Source organism: Miniopterus natalensis, chromosome 3, assembly GCF_054644295.1.
Source record: "Miniopterus natalensis isolate mMinNat1 chromosome 3, mMinNat1.hap1, whole genome shotgun sequence".
NCBI lineage: Eukaryota > Metazoa > Chordata > Mammalia > Chiroptera > Miniopteridae > Miniopterus > Miniopterus natalensis.
Genome location: NC_142083.1, coordinates 99,876,799 through 99,903,341, shown reverse-complemented (window position 1 = coordinate 99,903,341; position 26,543 = coordinate 99,876,799). Strand labels below are relative to the sequence as shown.

General features: G+C 40.3%; 1 protein-coding gene across 1 annotated transcript in view; it reads right to left on the bottom strand.

The window, feature by feature from the left end:
• The window catches only part of LOC107544788 (phospholipid-transporting ATPase ABCA3-like), a 256,196-nt gene that overhangs the window by 32,744 nt on the left and 196,909 nt on the right, over positions 1–26,543 (bottom strand). The window contains exons 21-24 of the mRNA XM_087815824.1: positions 12,229–12,475; positions 11,881–12,085; positions 5,181–5,436; positions 2,454–2,582 (exon numbers count right to left, since the gene is read on the bottom strand). Of these exons, the coding sequence (XP_087671950.1) occupies positions 2,454–2,582; positions 5,181–5,436; positions 11,881–12,085; positions 12,229–12,475 (837 nt within the window). The remainder of the gene's footprint in view (positions 1–2,453; positions 2,583–5,180; positions 5,437–11,880; positions 12,086–12,228; positions 12,476–26,543) is intronic.

The following is a 26,543-nucleotide window of genomic DNA, read 5'->3' as shown; positions in this document are numbered from 1 at the left end:
TCAGGTATGATCCCTCTATTCCTACTTTGTTGAGCATTTTTATAAAAAATAGGTGCTGGATTTTGTCAAATGCCTTTTCTGCATCTATTGATATGATCATGTGATTTTTGTCTTTCCATTTATGTGATGTATCACATTTATTGATTTGCAAATATTGTACCAGCCTTGTACCCCTGGAATAAATCCGACTTGGCCACAGTGTATGATCTTTTTAATATATTGTTGGATTCAATTTGCTAATATTTTGTTGAGGATTTTAGCATTTATGTTCATCAGGGATACTGGCCTATAATTCTCTTTCTTTGTAGTGTCTTTATCTGGTTTTGGGATTAGTATAATGCTGGCCTCATATAAAAAGAGTTTGGAAGTGTTTCTTCCTCTTGGATTTTTTGGTACAGTTTGAGGCAAACAGGTGTTAGTTCTTTGACTGTTTGGTAAAACTCCACTGTGAAGCCATCCAGACCAGGGCTTTTGTTTGCTGGGAGCTTTTTGATTACTGCCTCAATTTCATCAGTTGTTATTGGCATATTCAGGTTTATTGATTCTTCCTGATTGAGTTTTGGAAGATTGTATGTTTCTAGGGATTTGTCCATTTAATCCAGGTTGTCCAGCTTTTTGGCATATAGTTGTTGTTCATAGTATTGTTTTACAATCCTTTGTATTTCTGTAGTGTCAGTTGTCAGCTGTTACTTCGCGTCTGAAGTAACAGTATTTTATTTACTTGGGTAGTCCCACTTTGTTTCTTGATGAGTCTGGCTAAAGGTTCATCAGTCTTCTTTATCTTTCCAAAGGAGCAGTTCTTGAATTCATTCATCTCTTGTATTTTTTTTGGGGCCTCTTTGTCTTTTATTTTCACTCTGATATTTATTATTTCCTTCCTTCTACTTTGGGCTTTTCTTGTTGTTCTCTTTCTATTTCTTTTAGTTGTAGGGTTAGATTGTTTATTAGAGGTTTTTCTTATTTCTTGAGGTAAGCCTGTAATGCTATCAACTCTCCTCTACCATAGATTATGGGTTGTTGTGTGTTCCTTTTCATTTGTTTCCAGGAAGCATTTTATATTTTCCCTTTCTACTGGTTTTGATGGGGGTTCCTCTCTAAATCCTTAGTTATAAGACTTCTGTTCAACTGGTCTTCAGATGGTTATTCAGGTTGATTTTTCCCTACTTTAGTCTCTCTTATGTTATGGTCCTGGGAGGAGGCAAGTGCAACTTCCACCTACTCTGCAGCCAATTTGAACTCCTTCAACATTCTAAACTTTTACGCTTTCAAAGACACCCTTAACAACTTTTGTCCAAACAAATGTTCATCAACTGATGAATAGATACAGCCATACAATGCAATACTGTTCAGTAACAGAAAGGAACTAAATACTGAAATCTGCTATAACCTGGATAAACCTAAAAACATTATTGTAAATGAAAGAATGCAGATATAAAACCATTCTACTTATAGAAAATATCCAGAATTATCAACTCTATACAGGCAGTAGGCATATTAGTGGCCCCTGGAATGGACATGGTAATGGTGATTAATTGTAAACAGACATGGAGCATCCTTTTCAAATGATGGAAATATTCTCATGTTGCCCTATGGTACTGATTGCACTATTTTATAAATTTACTAAAAATAATAAATGAAGTAAATAAGTTAATTAATTAAAGCTGGTGACTTATAATAACTCAATAGAGTTTTTTTAAAAAGCAGAGAGAGGATTTTACAATCCAAATATGATGCAAATTAAAATGTGACATTTTTATTATTCAGAGGTTTTAAGAAAATATAATTTGACCCTAATAATTATATTTTATTCTGCAGATTTAGTGAAATAAAATTACATTTTTCTTTTTGTGGCTGCATATAAATTTTTTGCTTCTACAACAAATTGCACGCACACACACACAATAAATAGGCTTATCAATTTTTAGAATCAGTCTGAAATATGAAATCAACCTAAAATATAGAAAACTTAATAGAATGCCTTTTCCCCCCCTCATTTTGATCTGTCTGTGAATTTGCCTTTCTTTTATCTGTGTGACACTTAAAGCTTAGTGTTTTAGGGAACTTATTTAATCTCCAGTTTAAATAAGGAGGAGTTCAGTTTCCTCATTGGGAATAAAACTGGGATAATATTAGCTAACTTGAAGGGTGCTGTACATATTCAAAATAATGTACTTAAAGCTATTTTCACATAATAGGTGAGTGACTGGTAGTAACTCATTCTAAGTCTGGTTGTGACCTCATGAAATTTATCTTGGATTTTATTTTAAGGATTCATTTCCCTCCTTCCCCCAAGTCTGTAAAAGTAACTTTGGTGCAGAAAACCACTCAAAATAGCAAGCCTCTCCACTGCAGAATAAACAGGTTTTTCTTATTTTCCACAACCTAAGCTTAAATGTGGAAGTCTGGAAAGGAATAGGTTGTGATTAAGGATATGGGGAGCCCCAGATACTCACGTGTTTTAGTGCAGTTCACATAGATGTTTTTAAAATCGTGGACACATAGTTTTTTTAGTTCATAGTCATCAAAGAATTTGCTGATACTCATTGCAAAGTGGTAACTAGGAAGCATCAGTAACACATTATCTATGAAGGTTTTGGTGGTCCCAGGAATTATATTGCCTGTGATTTTTGAGTGGTGGACACACAATGCAATATACAGATCATGTATCATAGAAATGTACACCTGAAACCTATATAACCTTATTAACCAATGTAACCCCAATAAATTTTCATTTAATTAAAAATTAAATAAAAAGAGGATAGATTAGCTTCAATTATAAGAAAGTAATGAATCTCCCATAAAAAACTTCCCCAAGATAACTAAACAATTCCAGGAGAATTACCAATCTAGCAGATGATCATTGAGAACACTCATTATTTAAGTCAGTAAGCTTGTTCACCTTGATAGCTTGTAGCATGGATTTGTCAATTATAGAGTTAAAGAGAAGGGCACTTACCATGTAGGGAGCTTGCAGAACTGGAAGTTGCTCTGGGTGAGTCAGTGAGTGAGTGGTGAATGAATGTGAAGACCCAGGAGATTACTCACCACTACTGTAGACTTTATAAATACTGTCCCACAAGCCCTCCCCCTGCTTCCTTCCAATAGGTTCAGAAATAAAACATGAAATCTGTCAATGCTGCTCCATGGGTAGGATGTGGGGTGAACTGACTGGAAATACTGAGGAGAAGCTGGCTGGCTGAGGAACAGACCACCATAATAGTAATAAGAGGGAGTGAAGGGGCCTCTGAAGAGCAGTGGGAATATAAAACCAAGATGGAGAGAGAAAGGAACCTTGGGGATTGTTATGGCACTGTGGTTTTGGCTCTTGCATGTTGTAGTAGAGGTCAGATTAAGGAACTTCGTGGTATCCATAAAAAAGACGGTGTTTAACATGGAGAGTTATAGTACTGAGGATTCAATGTTTTGACTTTGGAAATTTGTTTTTGGTTCCATTGGCCCTATCTGGCACAAGGGCTCTCTCTGACATTGAACTGATGTAAGAAATATAACTTATCTATGCTGTACATCATTACAACCTGAAAATATTTCCAGAGTCCAGGGACGGGCTGGCTCCACCCTAATGCAGAAAGCTTTTACTAAAGTGTCAGTGGCACTTAATACTGGTTGAGGTAGTTTCTGTGGACCTGTGTCCTTGTACAGGATCTTATGTCCTCAACAATTTACAATAATGTACTCTGAAGACCATCAAGCCATATTTGGGAGGGTTGTAGCATCTTCTGAATATGTAGCGTTGGGGGGTCAGGCTCCTCTGTGCTGAAACAGGTCAGTGGCTGACTGATTGGAATGTCATTTGCGCTCTCAAAACTGAAGTGCTGTGAGTGAGAGGGAATCTATTGCCAAGCCCCACAGATATTGCTCCAATCAGAGAAAAAATTTTTTCCTGAACCACATATCCTTCCACTTACGGGAAATTCCGCTCCATTATAATCTTATGAGATCACTGTTGCATGTGTGGTCTGTCATTGACCGAAACATGATTATGTGGCACATGGCTGTAGTAGGGCAGAACACTTGGTAGAGTCTATAGATAGTATAAAAGTGATTGATAACAATACCACTGACTTAGGGAATGAGCATGGGTTCATAAGTCCTGCTTGGCTTTTAGCCTCCTATGCAGGGCCTCAAGTCTTCCTCACAGGGCATAACAGCACTTCTCGGAAAAGCATGCAAAAGAATTAAAAGCTGTGCTTGGACCACACACACTGTTTCCTTTTGTGTGAGGCCAACAACTAAAGTTAGGGAATGAGTCTGGAAGCTCTCTTGGCAAAGTTCTGCCACTTAGGCAGAGCTGTAATGATGAATAGAGTTCAAAGTTCATGTTGATACAGGAGTTCAGCCAAGGAATGTTCTAAAACCAAAAAAAAAAATCCTATTTGTGATTATTACCAGCAGTTATCCTCTCCTAGAATCCTGCTAAAATCAGGTCTCAAAGGAAGGGAAAATGGTTTAATGATGACTATATTTGTTGCATATTTTTTTGTTTTCTTCAGAAAAAAATCTCATTAAGAGGGTCAAGATGTGCTGCATTAAATTAGGCAGGAGTCAGCCCACAGGACCTCCTACTCTCCCACCTCCCTACCTTGCTCCCAAGTGAGTGCTGTTAAGATTTTGGAACTGCGCCCGGCTGGGCGTGGCTCAGCGGTTAAACATCGACCTAGGATCCAGGCGATCAGGGTTCGATTCCCGGTCAGGGCACATGCCCGGGTTGCGGGCTGCAGCCGATCAATGACTCTCTCATCATTGATGTTTCTAGTTCTCTCTCTCCTTCTCCTTTCCTCTCTCTGAAATCAATAAAGATATATTTAAAAAAAAAAAAAAAAGATTTTGGAACTGAAGGACCAAGTCTCGGAGAGGGGGACTATTTCCAAGGAGGCAAACAGTTTGCACTCTTACGTTGTAGTTTCTCACCCTTCTTCTCTCATGGAACTGGAGTGACACTAAGTCCAGCCCCTTCAGGGGGCTTAGCACTTTTCTCTCACCTCCTTTCTCCTCCCCATTTCCTTTCTCTCCCTCTCCTTCAACTTCACTCTCTCACATACTCACTGAATAAATATTTGCTGTGTTCCAAAAAGCATAGTTTTTCAAATTCCTGGAAAGTAAGTGCTTCACAATTAATATTTTTATTCTCTAGCTCCTCCATCCTCATTTATTTAATGTACTTCCTAGAGAAAGGGGAAATTGTGGAAAGTCCTTACCATAGAATTTCATCATGACGTGAACGACGAGGCTGAAAACAGTTGAAAAGTAGTTAAAGACGGTGAGCCTGATGTAGGCAGTAGTGCCATTAGAAAACAGGAAGCTTCCCAGATACATGAGAGGAACAACAGACCAACCGTACAGCATGAAGATCATCATTGTGTACAGACCCTGGTAGCCTTTCACAAATGCATGCAGTTCGCAGTACTTGAACACTACCTGAAACAGATGCAGAGGAAGGGCAAGGTGAAGAACACTGCAGCAAGGAGCCCGGCCAGGCTGAGGGAACAGTGCGCACTGCCGCCGTCAGCCCATGCAACACTCATTACTTAAACCAGCTTACCCGCTGAAGAGTCTTGTGAGCCTGAGCTGAACCACCTCGTCCTCGACAAACAACTTCCACAAACAGAAGGACTATATTTCTATGTTCTTTTCTTTTTTCCCTATTTGGACAGTGTTACTTTTTATTCCCTACCCCCAATCCCATGATTAAAGTCAAAGTAATTATTCTGCATTAAGCCCAACTCTGAATTTTCCCAGAAAAAAAATGACCTAGGAAGTAGGCTATTTCTCTACTGCTCTTCCCTGGGGCTGCTGTTGTATCATGTAACCTCTCTCGCATAACTCCCCACATTTAGAATGTCTCCTGGCTCATCTCTGTAACCCCAATCCCCTTATATCTATCTAAGCAACTCAGGGGACTCCTTATCCATTTATTTCTTAAACTGTTTAAGAATCAGAAAAGGAAGTATACCTTTAGAGTGGACTAGATTAGGAGGAGGAGAACCTCCAGAGCTATGAGAGAATTTTCCAGAGGTATGTATGATAATAGTTGTTAATTACAGTTTCTCTAAAGATAGCAAGATTGCCCCTTTGGAACAATCGCAGAATTATTTAGCAAGACTACTAACAGAAAAAAAGAAGGATTAAAATAAGAATAGCCCCTATTAGAACCCTACCATGCTCCTAGAAGTAGTTTATATGTAAGCAACAGTTTAAAGAAAGTATATGTAGAGAATCAGCCAGCTTGGGTGAAATAGCTATAACTGTAGTTGTTTCCCCCATTCCAATTAAGAGGATGAAACAAAAAGAAAAATACAGTCAGAAACACGCTAGTAACCTAGGAGGAGCTTTGTTCCAAGGCTTATAATGCTTAGAGATGTCTCAAATTAGAATCTATTTCAAAGAAAATTTAAACTTCTACTTGGATACATTTTTAGGTAGGGTATGATTCAACATGATAAAAGTATAAATTCTCCTCAAATTACTCTAAATAGAAATAGCAACAGGTGTTTTTGAAATTAGATAAGCTAATTTTAAAGATTACATGTAAACAAACAGGACATGTCAACATAGCCAGGAAATTCCATAGAAGAAGATTAATGGGAAAGGTAAGAAAGGTCACTACAGAAAACATAATTAAATGTATTATAAAATGACCATAATTAAAATGTATTGAGATGCAGAGATGACGGCGCAGGTAATAGCTGTGCCTGCTGCCTCCCACAACTACATCAAAATTACAAGTAAAATACAGAACAACCATCATCAGAACCTCCTGAAGTCTAGCTGAACAGAAGTCCTACAACCAGGGAACTGAAGAAGCACCGAGAACAGTAGGAGGGGCGGAGACGTGGGCGGATAGGGGCTGAATCACAGAGACAGGCTGAGGGGCCACACCTGGTGTTACACTGTAAACTCAGGAGGGATATCTCAGTGGTGGAGGTTTCCTGGAGGAGGGAGGGGTCCCAACCTCACATCTGGCCCCCAGCGCAGGGTTCCAGGGCCAGGAAGAGAAGTCCCCACAACTTCGGGCTGTGAAAACCAGTGGGGACTGTGGCTGCGGGGGTCCCAGGCTTTCCTCTTAAAGGGCCCATGCACGGACTCACTCAGATGCGCTCCCTCTGAGCTCCAGCCCTGGGCAGCAGCTTGAAGGGAACTTGGGACATTCTGGAAGGAACTAACCTGCCTGGAATCAGGGTGAGAGGTGGAGGGGCAGCTTTCTCCCCGGCAGAAGAGCTGACGGAGGCCATTGCTCCTATGAAGAGCCCTTCCCCCCACAGAGCCAGCAGGCAGGTACCATATTTGAGTCTCCAGCACCTGACTCACACCTTTGGCCCCACCCTGGTGATTCCCAGAGACCCTGCCCCTCCCTACCTGCAGCTCATCCAGGCCATTTCCAGGGACTTTTCTATGCAAGTGGCCTCTTGAGTCTCAGGCTTAGGATTTTCCTAAAATCTCTCAAACAAGCAGCAGCTGGCCTCAGCATGCCCCATATGACTTGATATGTGGCCCCAGGCCTGGCACTAGTGGCAGCCTGCATTGGTTCATAGCTTGACCTCTCCTGGGCACCTCCAGCCCAGCACAAATAGCAGCCATCTACTGTGTAGTTCATACTGGGTGGCCCTGGGAAGGGCACAGGCAGAGACTGACTTTGCACCTCCTGAGAGGCCCCAGAGACAGTGCACCTGGTGGCCAGTCTTGACCACACTGGATTACAGCCCTACCACCCACATGCACGAGTGACACACTCAGGGGGCGCACTTGATGAACACCAAAGCCCCACGGAAGTAAATCCTGCTCCATAGGGGTGTCTCCAGCACAGCAGCTCTCTGGCTGTAGTTGCAGTGGGTCCTCACAGCTGATTGACGTGGGGGTCAAATCCTCCCAGTGACGCCAACAGCAACCAAGGCTCAACTACAACAGGACAGTGCACACAGCCCACACAGGGGAGCACCTGGATGGCCCAGCTCAGGTGACTGGGGAGGCTGAGACACTGGACCCTACAGGACACCTACTACACAGCTACTCTACAAATTCCAGGAGACATAGTAGCTCTACCTAATACATAGAAACAACCAGGAAGCAGCCAAAATGTGGAGGCAACCAAACATGTCACAGTGAAAGAACAGAAGAAATCTCTAGAAGAGGAACTAAATGAAATGGAGCCAAGCAAGCTACTAGATACAGAGTTCAGAATAATGGTTTTAAGGATGCTCAAGGATCTTAGTAAGACTATTAAGGCAACTAGTGAGATCACCCATGACAATCAAGTACCAGTCAGAAATGAAGGCCACACGAACTGAAATGAAAAATAATTTACAGGGAATCAACAGTAGAGTAGCAGACGCTGAGAATCAAATCAGCAATTTGAAACATGAGGAAGTAAAACCACCCAACCAGAAGAACAAAAAAGAAAAAGAATCCAGAAACATGAAAATAGTGTAAGGAGTCTTTGGGAAAACTTCAAGAGGCCCAACATTTGCATTATTGGGGTGCCAGAAGGGGAAGAAAGAGGGCAAAAAATTGAAAACTTATTTGAAAAAATAATTACAGAAAACTTCCCCTACCTGGGGAAAGAAATAGACTTACAAGTCCAGAGAGTCCCAAATAAGAGGAACCCAAAGAGGTACACACATCATAATTAAAATGCCAAAGGTTAAAGACAAAGAGAGAATCTTAAAAGCAGCAAGAGAAATGCAGTTAACTACAAGGGAGCACCCATATGACTCCCAGCTTATTTTTCAACAGAAACCTTGCAGGCCAGAGGGAGTGGCAAGAAATATTCAAAGTGATGAAAAGCAAGAAACTACAACCAAGATGACTCTGCCCAGCAAAGCTATCATTTAGAATTGAAGGTCAGATGAAGAGCTTCACAGATAAGAAAAAGCTAAAGGAGTTCATCACCACCAGATCAGTATTACAAGAAATGTTTAAGCGTCTTCTCTAAGAAGAAGCTAATGAACAAAATATTCTGACAAACAAAATAGACCCAGAGACATTGAAGCATGCAACAGACTGTCATATCTCAGAGGGAAGAGGGAGGGGGTGTGGGGTGTGAAGAGATTAACCAAAGAAGTTATATGCATATATGCATAACCCATCAACACAGACAATAACGGGGTAAAGGCCTGGGGAAGGGTGGGAGCGAGATGGAGGGAGTCAATGGGGGGGGGGGAATGGGACACCTGTAATACTTTCAACAATAAATGTAAATTAAAAAAACATATGCATAACTCAGGGACACAGACAACAATGTGGTGAGAGCCAGAGGGAGGAGAGGGAAGATCTCGGTGGAGGTGGGCAACGGGGGGCAATGGGGGACATCTGTAATAATGTCAACAATAAAAATAAAAGATTAAAAAAGAAGTGTTTTGGGGCCAGAACACCAATGAGCACTGATTCAGCCACTTTTCCTAGCTATAGCCAATAATAAACTTCTTAAACAAGGAAAAACAAAACAAAACAAACAAACATATTGGTAGTGGCAAATTACAGATACATCAATGAAGTAAGGAATACAAAATATACTTAAATCAATATTAGTTAATATACATCAAAAGTAATGTTTCAAATCAGTGGGCATTGGCTATCCAAAAAAGATGGTAGAATGATGGGTTAATTATTTAGGGAAAAACCGGAATCCTCACTTGGCTCTTTACCTAATAATAAATTTATGAATGAGGAGGAAACAGCAAAAGATGACACTAGCAAAGCAAGCTGTGCCCAATGTGTAACGGCCTGATCGAGTGAAAGAGGGAGCTCCCAGACAGATTTCCAGAACTGAGCTGTACAATGATGAAAACAGCGTCTCTCAAGGCTTATGAGAGACATATCTCCAAAGTGATGTTAACTTAGCTATCTAATCCCTTGGTGAGGCCAGTATGAGATGAGCCCTTGTCCATGTTTCCCATGCTGTATCCATGCCTAAACACAGACTAGCTTACAGCAGGAGCTCAATGTTTGTTGAATAAATAATTTTATGTGTTCAGGAAGGTCGGGGCTTTCAAATGTCTTCTATAGGACATCTAACGGTAATGAAGATGGGGACAGACTGCATGAGAAGGAAGCCTCATCGCACAGTGTCCCTGGTAACATTAACTCATGTGAAAAGTTACTTGTTCGGCTTTCCCAAGCCTTCATACATGGGCCCAGTGATGGGAAAAGGTAGAGGACTTTACTAAACCCCACTCAAAATCTCCTGAAGTGGCAGGTAAAACAGTACTAGGAAAGTTTAGTTCATCAGGGGTTGGAGCCAGCAACATGGTTAGCTGAATCCTTGTCTCTGACATATGAGCAATACAGTTACCTGCTCTGTAAATCTGACAGGCAGAGAGGGGTTGAACAGGAATCCTGGTTGCTAGGCAAAATGACAGAATCTTGCCTCCTCGTTTGGTCCAAGAATGAGTCCAGTTGGTGGCATTTCACAGAACCAGAGCAGGGTGGGGGAGTATCCCATTAAAAGCCAGGGGATATCCAAGTCAGATAAACGAGCAAAACTAAGAAGCCATGTAGAGCACCCAGTCTGAGAATCATTAAGGGAAATTTTAGGTGGAGGGGAGAAAGAGAGAGAGGTGAAGAGAAAAAGAGGGGGAAGGAGAAGATGAGAAACAGAGGAAGAAAGAGAGAGAAGGAGAGAAACAAAAAAAATACAGCTGGAGTAGAGTAAGATGCTAAGGCAGAGAGAACTACAAATATGAGAGCAGAAATAAGTTTGACATACATTATCCAGGATAACTTTGAATGTATAAATGACAATGAGCTTTGGAATAACCTCAACCAGGGTTCTAACTGTACAATCTGAGTGAAGTAAGATAGGTAACTTATTTCTGTGATCCTCAGTTTCCTTGCCTGTAAATATGATGAATTAACATAATTTCAGGTAAATGTGTAAAATTGAGTGACGTAACAAAAAACACATGACAAGTAACTTTTCTCATGAGCCATAAATGGCAATATTGGTATAAGTATTAATAATGGATGGTCTTGTTTATAGAGCTATTAACCAGGAAAAGATAGCTGGGTATGCAAGTCAAGTTTCAAGTCAGAGAAAGAACAGATTCCTGACATAGAGATGAGATGATTCAGGGGTTTTCTGATTGATTTCAATACATACTGCATTACACAGAAGGAAGATAGTAAAGCCAGAGACCATGTCTGGAGCAGTTCCCCCAGTTCCTGTGGTGAAGGATGAGAGTAGCATCCCTCACAAAGAATGGTGGTTTTCTCTTGTTATGCTGGTCAGCTGGTGAGCTGTGAGCAGGAGAGACTGACAGGAGAATACCATCCAGAGTCTTGCACTGTTGTGAGATGAAAGCCCCACACTACTCTCTGCACCCTGGGACTCCTCTGTACATACTATCTGCTCACCACACTACCACCACCATCCCTGCCCCAACCTGCCCAGCCCCCAGTCCCCGCTGAGAAGCTGTTCTAGCTGGTGGAATCCTGGTTTTCCTTCAGAACCAATCCCAGGGCCCCTGTGCAATAATCATGTTTTCTTATGGTTGTAGGAGCCAGATTGACTCACAGATTCTCCTTTTTCCTCCAACTATTTTTACCATTCCATGGTATAGTTTGGTAAAGAATGGGTAGTTTATCCACTATAGAGGATAATAATAGCCCATTTTAGAGTTTTGGGGCAGGGTATAATGTTGAGAATTACATGAGAAGCCAATTCAAGAGAGAGTTTTCAAAGAAAAGTATTTTCTCCAACTGAAAGAATACGAGGGAGAATGTTTCCACAATATGTTCTCTGACATAATAAGCCAAAGCAGTTTCAAATTTCGTTACAACTTTTATTTTAAGACACTATTAGTTGAAGAGGAATTTCCTGTGGGTGACAGAAAAATTAGCCTTCATGTAACTTCAGCTAACACTCACCAGTAGTAAGCAGCAGGAAATGGAGAAGTAGATGAGATCCCACAGCAAGGCAGAGAGCCAGTAGGCAAGTACATAGGCCCCACTCACAAACTGGATGTGCTTTGCCTTAGTGGTTCTCTCAGTCACTGTCTGGATGCCAAAGCTACCGATGACAACAGCCATGCCAAAAGAGAAATTTAATACTATCTGTCGTCCATTTGTAGGCCTACAAAAGATGAAATAAAAAATAAAATGAATGATGAAATAAAAGTAGAAAATTATTTCAATAGCTATTTTCTAATGTAGATGGCCAAATTGCAAGGGGGTAATATTAAGGCTCAATTACAGTAAAAGGAAAATCATACATACACTGCGTGAGACTCATAAAGAGGGTATGGCTGAGGCTTGTTGGAGACTTCAATGGAAGCACTGGGGCCAGAAAGTGACATAAAGAGGATGTTGTCTAACACTGCCAGGGATGTGGCAGCTGAGTGGTATGCCTCATTATTGAACAAAATAGTAAATACTGTTTTGTTTTCCTTAACCTCAATGGAAAGTGCAATAATGGAGAAGACATTACACTCTTTACTTTCCAATATGTAATCTGTTACATTACCTAGAAAAAAGAAAGAAATTGGTCAGTGAGTCAACATGTAATAAATCACCTACTTCTTATATTAAAGAGGAAAGATCAAACAGTTTTTCCTATCTTTTCTCTTTCCAACTTCTCACAATCGTTATTTAAAATCTTTGTCTTTCTCCTCAATAACTCTACCCCATCATTACTCTCTAAAATCTCACATTATAGTCTACAACTGGAAAACACAGCAGGATTCCACGATGGCTGCAGATTGGTGGCAGCTGCACTCACCTTCTTCCGGCCCCAAACTAGATTTACAGATAAATTATAGAGCATTAAACCTGAATAACCAACTGAAGACTAGGTGAACAGAAATATTATAACCAAGGATTTATAGAAGAAGCCACATAGAGACTGGTAAGAAGGGCGGAGACACAGAAAGGGCTGGCCCCTTCACCTACATGCAGTGGCTGCGAAGGCAGAAAGAGATCTATGCTGCAAAACTCACTCCCACACCCAAGAACCGCCTGCCAGGAACCCCAACCCAGAGCAACAGAGATGGGAAAAGGAGTTCACATAGCATCTAGTAGTGAAGAATCAGTGGGGATTCATTCTGCCTGGGAGAGAAGGCAGTCTGCTGACCACCTAGATATCACCTTCCCAGGGACGGGCACTCCTATTCCAGCACCAGCCTGAGTTGTGCATTGCCTGGTCCCCTGATGGCTGGCGAGGACACTGTGTCATGCTCAGGTCCTGTGGAGGGGTCTTCACTTTGGGGTGCTTTTTTTCTGGGGAGGCTCTTGATGGAGACTCAAAAAGTGACCGAACTGTGTGACTTGGAAAGGGGACCAGTCTCCTCCACCTCTAGCACACAACTGGCACTGCCCCCTGAAAACTGTTAAATCACTTGGCTGTTCCTGTCCCACTGAGTTCAGTTGCACAGGGGGATCAGAGGGCTGTGCTGAGCTGGGACTCTCAGAGAATGTCTTCTGGAAGGGCTTTTGTCTGGGAATCAAATGGGTAGGTGCTGGGTTGTGTGACTATATCATGGGGGAGCTACTCCTATCTCCCTTGCCAGTTCAGCCTGCACTATCCTGGGAAGGGGAACAAGAGCCTGCCCTCCTCCAACAGGCTTGTAGGCACCACCCACAATGGGAGACTGTTTGGATCTGCCCTTCCAACTCCTGAATAACCCACCCTACTGAGCTCAGTTCCATGGGGGAAAGGGAGAGCTGCTGGGAGCTGGGACCTTTAGTGTGTGTGCCCCTCAGAGGCTATTGTCTGGAACCAGGAAGAAGTGCAAGGCCCCCTCCTTCAGGATGGGTTGGCATCACCCCCAACAAGAGACTCTATTGATTTGTCCTCCTGAGCCAGGTGGTTCTGCCCAGCTGAGTTTGCTCCTGCAGAGGGGACAGCATCCAACCTGAATCTGCAGGGAACCCCTCCTGGGAAAGCTAAAGTTGGAGACTGGCAGAGACTGAGTGGTTTGTGTCTGCAATAAGGCCCACTTTCCCTTCATTGAGTGCCAGACCACATAACCCCCCCAAATAAGGGATCCATTAGCCGCATTGTCCTGACCATGGTTGCCCTGTCCTACTGAGCTCACAACCTGTGGAAGGATGTGTGGTTCAGAGATACCCTGAGCTCATCCTACAGTCTTCATTCAGAAAGCTCTGGAGAAAGGCCAGGCAACTTCAGGGGGAGGTGGAGTAGCTGGCAGGTAGAGGTGAACCTTAGAGGGCATCAGATCTTTTATAGATCTGCCCCCAGCTCTAAGCTGGAGGAAGCCAACTCTTGTATACAGATTGGCCCCTCCCATGCACACCAAGGCCCAGTAGATGGGGCCACAGTGAACAGTGTGGCAGCTCCAGACAGATAGCCCAAGGACAGTTACACACGTCTGACATTGACCTGTAGCTGAACCCTACCCAAGTGGACCTCAAACCAGTGGTGGGCTTCAGGCTGCATTAGAGCTTGACCCAAATTACCATTCAAGTCTCACATGCAAAGGAAGATTGAGGCAGGCACCAGACCCTGCTGGGAACAACACCGCCTTGGAGGGCAGTCCCTGCACAGCAACTCATACATGGGGAGGACTGAGGTTTATCCATATAGTCAGCCAGCTTGAGGGGTTAACTTCACCTACGAAAAAGCCAAAAGCATTAAAAGCTCAACTACAACAGGACGGTGCACATAAACCACAAGAGACATTCTTGGAGCATGGAGCTCAGGTGATCTGGAAGATTGTGTGACTGAGCCCAACAAGACACCTTCTTCATAAAGCCATCATAACAAGTTCGGGAGTCATAGCAGGTCTACCTAATATACAGACACAAAATGGGGAGACAAAGAAATATACTCCAAATGAAAGAACAAGAGAAATCCCTCTAAAAGAATTAAATGAAATGGAAGCAACCAATATATCAGATGAGGAGTTTAAAACAATGGTTACAGAGGAGAAAAAATGGCGGAACAGGTGAAAGCAACACATACCTCCTCCTGGTGCCAAAATGGAGTTAGAGCTGAAATTTAGAGTAATTCACCAGAATTAACAACAGAAAGACACCTGAACAGGAGTATTATATCCAAGGGTTCAAAAAAAGAAGCTACACAGAAGCTTGTAAAAAGGGTAAAGACACAGAAAGGGCTGGTCCCTGTACCCAGGAGCAGCAGCTATGAAGTCAGAGAAATATTGTAGCTGCAAAAGTCTCTCTGAAGGGGGAAGGTGTGGTCTCAATCTCACACTGTGACCCCCAACACAGAACACCAGGGCTGAGAAGAAGAGTCTGTATAACATTTGGCAGCAAAAATAAATGGGGACTTTGTCCACTGGAAAGAGGAGGGAGTCTACTTGAATCCCCGGTAAGCTCCTTAAGGGCTAATGCACAGGGACTCACTCTCAGGCACTCACCTGGGGCTCTGGTAGAGGGAAGGAGACTCAGGGCATATGGAAGCCATAAAGAGAAGATCTGGATGGCATAGCTCTGGAGATATGGAAGGTGGCTTCTGATGTCCCAGTCCAAAGTCAGCATCCCACACCGCCCACCCTTGGGCACCATCTCCTAGGGTCCAGCATTTCTATTCTTACAGCACTGGAGAAAGTGTACTAACCCTGTCCTCTAAATACTGGTGGCACTGAACCAAGTGACTTGGGGACAGAAACCAATCCTTTTCCCCTCCCACGATTTAGGCAGGTGCCCCTGGTCAGGGCCTCAGGTGGCAGGCAGCTGCGGAGCTGAGGGGAGGTGTGCACTTGCAAGCCTCCCTTCAGGGTCTCTGGCAGGGCACTGCCAAGCCAGAAGGCGACTGGCTAGCTCCCCTCCCTAGGAAGGGCTGAGGGCCTGCACGACCACCAACAAAGGCCTGCCTGTATTTGCACTCCAAAAATATGCCGGTACTGCCAGTCAAGTGCAGTCCCACAGGGGGAAACAAGTGCAAATCAGAACTGGGACATCTGGAGCCACCCTCTCAGAGGTACCCATCAGGGTCTCTAGCAGTGAGCTGCAGAGATAGAAGGGGGTGACAAGCTCTCTCCCTCCCAAGGGCTGGCACCACCCCAAGTGGAGGGGGCAGCTTTCATCTATTCCTTCAAGCCCCGCTTACACTTTCCTGCAGGTTCAGCCTCACAGCATAAAGGGGTCACAACTCAGAACTGGGAAATTCTGGCACGACCCCCTTGGATCCTCTATTCAGGAGCCCTGAAGGGGTGCCACTGAGTTAGAAGGTGAGCACTATCTCCTTTTCAGAGGGTCAAGGACCTGTGCCACCCCAAACAAAGGGCTGCCTGAACTTGTATTCCCAAAATCTGCCGGCACAGCCAGCTAAGTGCAGTCCCACAGAAGGAAGGAAGTGCAACTCAGAACTGGGACATCTGGAGCCACCTCTTTGAAAGTCTCCATCAGGGATTCTGGCAGTGAGCTGCAGACAGAAGGAGGCACCAAGCTCTTGCCTTTTCCAAGGGTCAGCACCACCCCAAGCTGAGGGGGCAGCCTTCACTTGTTCTTCCAAGCCTCGTTGGAACCTTCCTGCTGGTTCAGCTGCACAGGAGAAAGGGGACATAACTCAGGCTGGGACACAGGGTGCAACCCCCTCGGAGCCTCCCTTCAGGAGCTCTGGTGGGATACTACTAAGCCAGAAGGAGAGTAGCTAGCTCCCCTCTCAAGGGCGAAAGGCCCATGCCAATCCAATCAAAAGGTGGATTGGATTTGCATTCCTAAATCCTGCTGGCCCCATTGTGCTAAACTCAATTCAGTGGGGCAAAAGTCACTCCCACCCACAAACAGGCCAACAGCATTAAGCTCCCAGTTACAACAGGAAGGCCCACATAACCCACACAAAGGACATTTTTAGAGCATTCAGCTCAGGAGATCAAGGAGACTGTACCACTGAGTCACTGAGTTCAACAGGGTACTTACTACATAAGACCACATCACGAAGAGCGAGAGTCATGGTAATTCTATTTAACAGAGTGAAACAAACACAAAGAGACAGCTAAAAGGGTGGGACAAACAAGAGTCAAATGAAAGAAAAGGGAAAATCTCCGGAAAAAGAACCAAATGAAATGGAAGCAAGCAACTTATTAAACACAGAGTTCAAAATAATGGTTATAAGGATGTTCAAACAACGTAGTGATAACTACAAGAAATTTAATGAGAACTACAAAGAACTTAGTGGGAACACAACAATGTGAAAAAGGACATAGGAATTATGAAGAAGAAACAGTCAGAAATGAAGAATACAGTATCTGACATCAAGAATACACTAGAAGGAAATAAAAATAGGCTGGAGGAAGCAGAGGATCAAATCAGTGATTTGAAAGCAAGGAAGGAAAAAACCACCCAAAACAGAGCAACAAAAAGAAAAAAGAATGAAAAAGAACGATAGTTTAAGGGAACTATGGGACAACATGAAATTAACAGCATCATATGGGTAACAGAAGAAGAAGAAAGTGAGCAAGGAATAGAAAACCTTTTTAAAGAAATAATCACAGAAAACTTCCATAACCCGGTGAAAGAAAAGTTACACAAGTTCAGAAAGCACAGAGTCCCAATCAAGATGAACCCAAAGGAATCAACACCAAGACACATCATAATTAAAATGGCCCAGCTAAATACACAGAAAATCTTAAAGGCAGCAAGAGAGAATTAGTTAAATACAAGGGAGCCCCCGTAAGGTTGTAAGCTGATTTCCCAACAGAAACTTTGCAGGCCAGAAGGAACTGGCATGAAGTATTCAAAGTAATGAAAAGCAAGAACCTGCAACCAAGATTGCTGTACCCAGCAAGGCTATCATTTAAAATGAAGGTGAAATAAAGAGCTTCACAGACAAAAGAAGGCCAAAGGAGTTTATTACCAGAAAACCAGCATTTCAAGAAATGATAAGGGGACTGTTGTAAGAAGAAGAAATACATAGAGAAAGGAACAGGCATAAAGGAAAAAATCACATTAAATAAATATATATCAATAATAACCTTAAATGTAAATGGATTAAATGATCCAATCAAAAGACAGAGGGTAGCTGAATGGAAAAGAAAACATGGCCCATATATATGCTGTCTACAAGAGACTCACCTCAGAAAAAAAAGATTCACACAGAGTGAAAGTGAAGGGGTGGAAAATAATTTTCCATGGAAATGAAAAACAACAAAAAAGCAGGGGTAGCAATACTTATTTCTAACAAAATAGCCTTCAAAACAAAGACCATAAAAGAGAGAAAGAAGGTCACTACATAATACTAAAGGTAACAATCCAACAAGATGATATAACCCTAATAAATATATGCACCCAATATAGGAGCACCTAAATATATTTAAAAAAATTCTCAGTGGACTTTAAGGGTGAGATCAACAGCAATACAGTCTTAGCAGGGGACATTAACACCCCACTGACATCACTGGATAGATCTTCCAGATGAAAAATCAACAAGGAAACAGAGACCTTAAATGACACACTAGATCAGATGGATTTAATTGATAATTACAGAACATTTCACTCCAAAGCAGCAGAATATACACCCTTCTCAAGTGCACATGTTATATTCCCAAAGACAAACCACATGTTAGGAGACACAAAACAAGTCTCTACATGTTCAAAAACACTGAAATGAAGACAAGCATCTTCTTTGATCACAATGGTAAGAAACTAGAAATCAACTAAAATAAAACACCCAAAACATTCAAACACATGGAGGCTAAACAGCATGTTCTTAAACAATGAATGGGTTACCAATGAGATCAAGGAAGAAATAAAAAACTTCCTGTAAACAAATGAAGATGAACACGCAACAACCCAAAATCTATGGGACACAATGAAAGCAGTCCTGAGAGAAGAGTTCACAGCATTACAGGCCTACCTCAGGAAACAGAAAAAAGCTCTAATAAACTATATAACCCTCCAGATAAAAGAATTAGAAAGAAAACAGCAAGAAAAGCCCAGAGGAAGTAGAAGGAAGGAAATATTAAGATCCGAGCACAGTAAATGACATACAAACAAAACACACACACAAACAAACTACAAAGCAATAAAAAATATCAATGAAACTGGGAGCTGGTTCTTTGAAAAGATAAATAAGATTGATGAATCTTTAGCCAGACTCATCAAGAAACAAAGAGAGAAACCAAATAAATAAAATCAGAAATGGAAAAGGTGATATAACAATGGTCACCAAAGAAATACAAAGAATGGTAACAAAATACTATGAACAACTATATGCCAACAAATTGGACAACCTGGGCAAAATGGACAAATTTCTAAAACATACAATCTTTCAAAATGGAATCAGAAAGAATCAGAAAACCCAAATAAACCAATAAAACTAATGAAATTGAAGCAATTATCAAAAAACTCTCAGCAACAAAAGTCCTGGAGCAATGGATTTACAAGTGAGTTTTACCAAACATTGGAAGAAGAATTAACTTCTATTCTCCTCAAAGTATTCCAGAAAATTTAAAAGGATGGAAGACTCTCAAGCTCTTTTAATGAGGCTAGCATTATCCTAACCCCCAAAACCAATAAAGACACTGCAAAGAAAGAAAATTACAGGCCATTGACCCTGATGAACATAAATGCTAAAATTCTCAACAAAATAGTAGCAAATCGTATCCAGCAAAACATTAAAAAAGTCATACACCATGACTGTGGGGGATTTATTCTAGGGACACACGGCTGATATAATATTTGCAAATCAATAAATGTGATGTATCACACAAACAAAATAAAGGATAACAATCGCATGATCATATCAATACACAGAAAAAACATTCAACAGTATCGAGCACCCATTTTTGACAAAAACGCTCAGCAGTACGGGAATAAAGGGAACACTCATCAATATAATAAAGGCCACATATGACAAACCTACAGCCATCATCATACTCAATGGGCAAAACCTAAAAGCTTTTCCCATAAGAACAGGAACAAGAGAGGGTTGTCTGCTTTCACCACTCTTGCTCAACATAGTACTGGAAGTCCTAGCCACAGAGATCTGGCAAGAAGAAAATTAAAAGGCATCAAAATTGGAAAGGAGGAAGTAAAACTGTCATTATTAGTAGATGACATGATACTATATATAGAAAACCCTAGAGACTCCTTAAAAAATCTACTAGATGTAATAAATGAATTCAGCAAAGTAGCAGGATACAAAATTAACATCCAAAAATTTATGGCATTTTTATATACTAATAATGAACTCTCAGAAAGAAAAACTATAAAAACAACCGATTTACCATTGCCACAAAAAATTAGATATCGAGCAATATCCAAAGAGGTAAAAGACCTGTACTAGGAAAACCTCAGGACACTGAAAAAGGAAACAGAGGAAGATATAAACAAGTGGAAGAAAATACCATGTTCATGGATTGGTAGAATTAACGTCATTAAAATATTCATACTGCACAAAGCAATCATAGATTCAATGCAATTTCTATTAAAATACCAACAGCATATTTCATAGATCTAGAACAAACACTCCCAAAATTTATAGGGGGCCAAAAAAGACCCCCAACAGTCACAGCAATCTTGAGAAAGAACAAAATCGGAGGGATCACAATACTGGATATCAAACTATACTACAAAGCTACTGTAATCAAAACAGCCTGGTACTGGCACAAGAACAGGCATATAGATCAATGGAACAGAACACAGACACAAAAATCAACCCACGCCATTATGGTCAATTAATATTTGATACAGGAGGCAAGAGGATATAATGGAGTAAAGACAATCTCTTCAATAAATAGTGTTGGGAAAATTGGACAAGAAGATGAAAAAAATAAAATAAAAGAAAGTAGGCCACCCACTAACACCACACACAAGAATAAATTCAAAATGGGTAAGACTTAAATGAAGGTAAAAAACCCATAAATATCATAGAAGAAAATATAGGCAGCAAATTCTCAGACATCTCACATGGCAGAATTTTCACTGATAAACCTCCCAGGGCAAGAAATAGAATGGAAAAAATAAACAAGTGGGACTACATCAAACTAAAAAGCTTCTGCACAGCAAAAGAAACCAGCAATAAAATGGAAAGGGAACCCATGGACGGGGAGAACATATTTGCAAATGACACATCTGATAAGGGGTTAGTTTTCAAAATATATAAAGAACTCATACAACTCAAGAGGAAGACAAATAATCCAATTAAAAATGGTCTTGGACCTGAATAGGCACTTCTTCAAAGAGAACATACAGATGGCCAAAGACCATATGATAAAATGCTCAACGTCACTAATCATCATAGAGATGCAAATTAAAACTACAATGAGATATCACCTCTACTTGCCAGAATGGCTACCATCAACAAACAACAAGTGCTAGCCAGGATGTGGAGAGAAGGGAACCCTAGTGCACTGCTGGTGGGAATGCAGACTGGTGCAGCCACTGTGGAAAACAGTATGAGGCCTCCTCAAAAATTAAAAATCAAACTTCTGTTTGACCTAGCAATACCACTTTGGGGAATATATCCTAAGAATCCTGAAACAACAGTCTGAAAGAATATATCCACTCCTATGTTCATACCAGCATTATTTACAATAGCTAAGATATGGAAATAGCCCAAGTGCTCATCAGTAGATGAGTGGATAAAAAAGCTGTGGGACATTTACACAATGGGATACTACACAGCTATAAAAGAGAAGGATCTCTTACTCTTTGAGACAGTATGGATGGACCTGGAGATTATTATATTAAGCAAAATAAGCCAGTCAGAGAAAGGCAAGTATCACATTATCTCACTTATATGTGGAATCTAATGAAAAAAATAAACTGATGAACAAAATAGGACTATAGACATGGAAGTAAAGAACAGTCTGACAGATCTCAGAGGGAAGGTTGGAGGGAGGGTGTGACAAGATTAATCAAAGAACTTATATGCATATATGTATAGTCCATGGACACAGACAATAGATAGGTGAAGGACTGGGGTGGGATGAGAGCCAAGTGTTGGGGGGCAAAGGGGAGAAATGGGAGACATCTTTAATACTCTGAACAATAAAATAAATTTAAAAAAGAAGTAAAGGTTATAAAGATGCTCAAGAACCTATAGAGGATCAATGAGGGATCTCAGTGAAATCGTAAACAAACAGTAAGCACAGCAAAAGAACAGATATGAATACCCCATGGACATGGACAACAGTTTTGTGAAGGCAAGGGATGGAGAGTTGGTGGTGAGTGGAGGTTGACAAAGAGGGAAAAATGGGAACACCTACAATAATGTCAACATTAAAAATTGTTAATAATAAAAAGCAAATAGAAACCATTAAAAAAAGTCAGAAATTAGTACAGTATTAAAAATGAAGAATACATTAGAAAAAAAAATCAACAGCAGGTTATATGAAACAGAGGATCAAATCATCAATTTAGAGGAAAAGATAACAGTAAGCATCCAAGCGGAGCATCAAAAAGAAAAGATAGAATTTTAAAAGCTCAGAAAATTCTAAGGGACTTCTTGGCCAACATCAAGTGTAAAAACACCCACATCATATGGGAAGCAGAAGAAAAAGAGAGTGAGCAAGGAATAGAGAACCTGCTTGAAGAAATAATGGCTAAAACTTCCCTAATCTGGTGAAGAAAAGTCGTATCAGGAAGCACAGAGAGTCCCAATCAAGATGAAGCCAAAGAGATCCACACCAAGACACACCATCATTAAAATGGCAAAGGTTAAAGATAAAGAATCTTAAAAGCAGCAAGAGAAAAGCAATTAGTTACCTACAAAGGAGCCTTAATAAAGCTGTCAGCTAAATTCTCAACAGAAACACTTCTGGCCAGAAAGAACTGACATGAAATATTCAAAGTGATGAAAAGCAAGGACTCTATCCAGCTAGGTTATCACTTAACCCTTTGCGGTCATATTAAATTTGGACATGGGTGTCATACTGGTTGGAATTAAGAGCTTTCAGAGAAATTATGAACTGATACATGAATGAATAGAGTTCAGATTCATACGGTTCCTTGCTGTGGTGGCTGAGAGCAGACATACGACTGGAACGGTAAAAAAGCTTTGGTGGCTGAGAGTAGACATACGGCCGGAACAGTAAAAAAGCTTTGGTGGCTGAGAGTAGACATACGACCAGAACAGTAAAAAAGCTTTGGTGGCTGAGAGTAGACAAACGACCACAAAGGGTTAAAATTGAAGGTGAAATGAAGAGCTTCCCTGACAAAATAAAGCTAAAAAGTTCATTACCATCAAAAGAGTGTTGCAAAAAATGTTAAAGAGCCTGCTTTAAGAAGAAGAAAGATTGAGAGAGAAACACAGGTATAAAAATGGCAATAAACAAGAACCTATCCTTAAGACCCTTAAATGTAAACGGATTAGACACTCCAATCAAAAGACATAAGGTGAATGAACAAATAAGAAAACATGACCCATATATATGCTGTCTACAAGAGATTCACCTCAGAACAAAAGACTCATCCAGGATAAGAGTGAAGGGATGGAAAAAATTTTCCATGCAGATGTAAAGGGAAAAAAAGCCTGGGTAGCAATACTCATATCTGACAAAATAGACTTCAAAATGAAGGCCATAACAAGAGACAATAAAGGTCACTACATAATACAAAAGAGATTGATCCCACAAACAATATGACCCTTGTAAACATTTATGCACCCAACATAGGAGCACCAAAATATATAAAGCAAATCTTGGTGGACATTAAAGGAGTGACTGGCAGCAATACAGTCACAGTAAGAGATTTTAACACCCCACTGACATTACTAAATAGATCTTTCACACAAAAAATCAACAAGGCAACAATGACCTTAAATGACACATTGGATCAGATGAATTTAACTGATAGTTACACAACATTTCATTTCAAAGAAACAGAATTTACATTTTTTCTCATGTGCACATTGAACATTCTCAAAGATAGACCACGTTAGGACACAAAATAGTCTAAGTAAATTCAAGAAGACTGAAATTATATCAAGAATCTTCTCTGACCTCAATGGTATGAAAGTATAACTCAACTACAACAAAAAAACTCAAGACCATTCAAACACATGAAGGCTAAATAGCATGTTATAAAATAGTAAATTAGTTAACAATGAGATCAAGGAAGAAATAAAAACTTTCTGGAAACAAATGAAAACGAACACACAAAAACCCAAGATTTATGGGACACAGAGAAAGCAGTCCTGAGGGGGAAGTTCATAGTGTTACAGGCCTATGCAAAGAAGGAAGAAAAATTTCAAATGAACAACCTAACCTTACACTAAACAAACAAAGACCAGAGTAAGTAGAAGGAAGGAAATAATAAAGATTAGATTGGAATTAAGTGACATAGAAACTAAAAAAACCCTGACAACACAAAAGAGCAATGAAACCAAGATCTGGTTCTTTGAAAAGATAAACAAGATTCACAAACTTTTACAGTGACTCAGAAAGAAAAAAAGGAGGGACCCAAATAAATAAAATCAGGAATGAAGGAGGGGAAGTAACTACTGACATCACAGAAAAACAAAGAATTGTAAAGAAATACTATGAACAACTATATGTCAACAAATGGGACAACCTCCATTAAATGGTAAGTTCTTGGAAACATACAATTTTCCAAAACTAAATCAGGAAAATGCAGAAAACCTGAATAGGCTGATAACAGGTAAGGAATTCAAGCAGTAATGAAAAACTTCCAGCATACAAAAGTCCAGAACAGGATGGCTTCACAGGTGAATTTTACCAAACATTCAAAAAAGAACTAACACATCCTTTTCAAACTATTCCAAAAACTTTAAGGATGGGAAAGACTTCCAAGCTCCTTTTGTGAGGCCAGCATTATCCTAATTCCAAAACAATATAAAGACACTACAAAGAAAAAAAATTATAGGCCAATATTTCTGATGAACATAGGTGCCAAAATCCTCAACAAAATGTTAGCAAACCTGACCTTGCAATGCTCTGAAAAGGTCATACACTGTGACCAAGTGGGATTTATTCCAGCGATACAAGGCTGGTACAATATTTGCAAATCAATAAATGTGATGCATCACTTAAACAAGCTGAAAGACAAAAATCACATGATCATATCCATAGATACAGAGAAAGCACTGACAAAACCCAGCATCCATTTTTGATAAAAACTCTCAGCAAAGTGGGAATAGATGGATCATGTCTCAACATAATAAAGGCCTTACTCGACAAACCCACAGTCAATATCATATTCAATGGGCAAAAAAGAAAACAAATTCCCCTAAGAACAGAAACAAGACAGAGATGTCTGTTCTCACCACTTTTATTCAGCATAGTCCTTGCCACAGCAATCAGACAAGAATAATAAATAAAAGGCATCCAAATTGGAAAGGAGGAAGTAAAACTGTCATTATTTGCAGATGACGTGATATTATACATAGAGAACACTAAAGACTCCACCAAAAACCTACTATATTTAATAAATTATTTTGGCAATGTAGCAGGATTCAAAATTAACACCCAGAAATCCATGGTATTTTTATAGACTGATAGTGAACTCACAGAAAGAGAAACTAAAATTAAAACACACAACACAATCCTATTTACTATTGTTAACAAAAAATTAAGATACTTTGGAATAAACTTAACCAAGGAGATAAGACCTATATTCAAAAAACTACAGAACTTTGAAAAAAGAGATAGAAGATATAAACAAGTGGAAGAATATATCGTGTTCATGAATTGGTAGAATTAACATCATTAAAATGTCCGTACTACCCAAAGCAATCTAGATTCAATACAATCCCTATTAAGATACGAATGCATACATCACAGATCTAGAACAAACACTTCAAAAATTTATATAGAACCAAAAAAGACCCCGGATAGCTGCAGCAATCTTGAGAAAGAACAACAAAGTTGGAGGGATCACAATACTGGATATCAAGCTATACTACAAAGCCACTGTAAACAAAACAGCCTAGTACTGGCACAAGAACAGGCATATAGATCAATGGAACAGAACAGAGAACCCAGAAATTGATTCAAGTCATTATGCTCAATTAACATTTGATAAAAAAGACAGTCTCTTCAATAAATGATGTTGAGATAACTGGACAGATACATGAAAAAAAATGAAACTGGATCACCCACTTACAGTCTACACAAGAATAAACTCGAAATGGATAAAATGTAAGTTGTGAAAACATAAAAGTCCTAGAAGAAAACGTAAGCAGCAAAATATTAGACACCTCATGTAGCAGAATTTTCTCTGATACATTGCCTGGGGTAAGAGAAACAAAGGAAAAAATAAACAAACGGGACTTCGTCAAACTAAAAAGCTTCCGCACAGCAAAAGAAACCAGCATCAAATTGAAAAGGGAAACCACTGTATGAGAGAACATATTTGCCAATGATATGTCTGATACGGGGTTAATTTCCAAAATATATAAAGTACTCATACAACTCAAGAGAAAGACAAACAATTCAATTAAAAAAGTGTTCTAAATAAATAAATAAATAAATAAATAAATAAATAAATAAATAAATAAATAAATAAATGGCAGAGGACCTAAATAGACACTTCTCCAGAGAGGACACACAAATGGCCAAGAGACATGTGAAAAAATGCTCAACATGACTAATTATCAGAGAGATGCAAACTAAAACGACAATCAGGTATCACCTCAAACCTGCCAG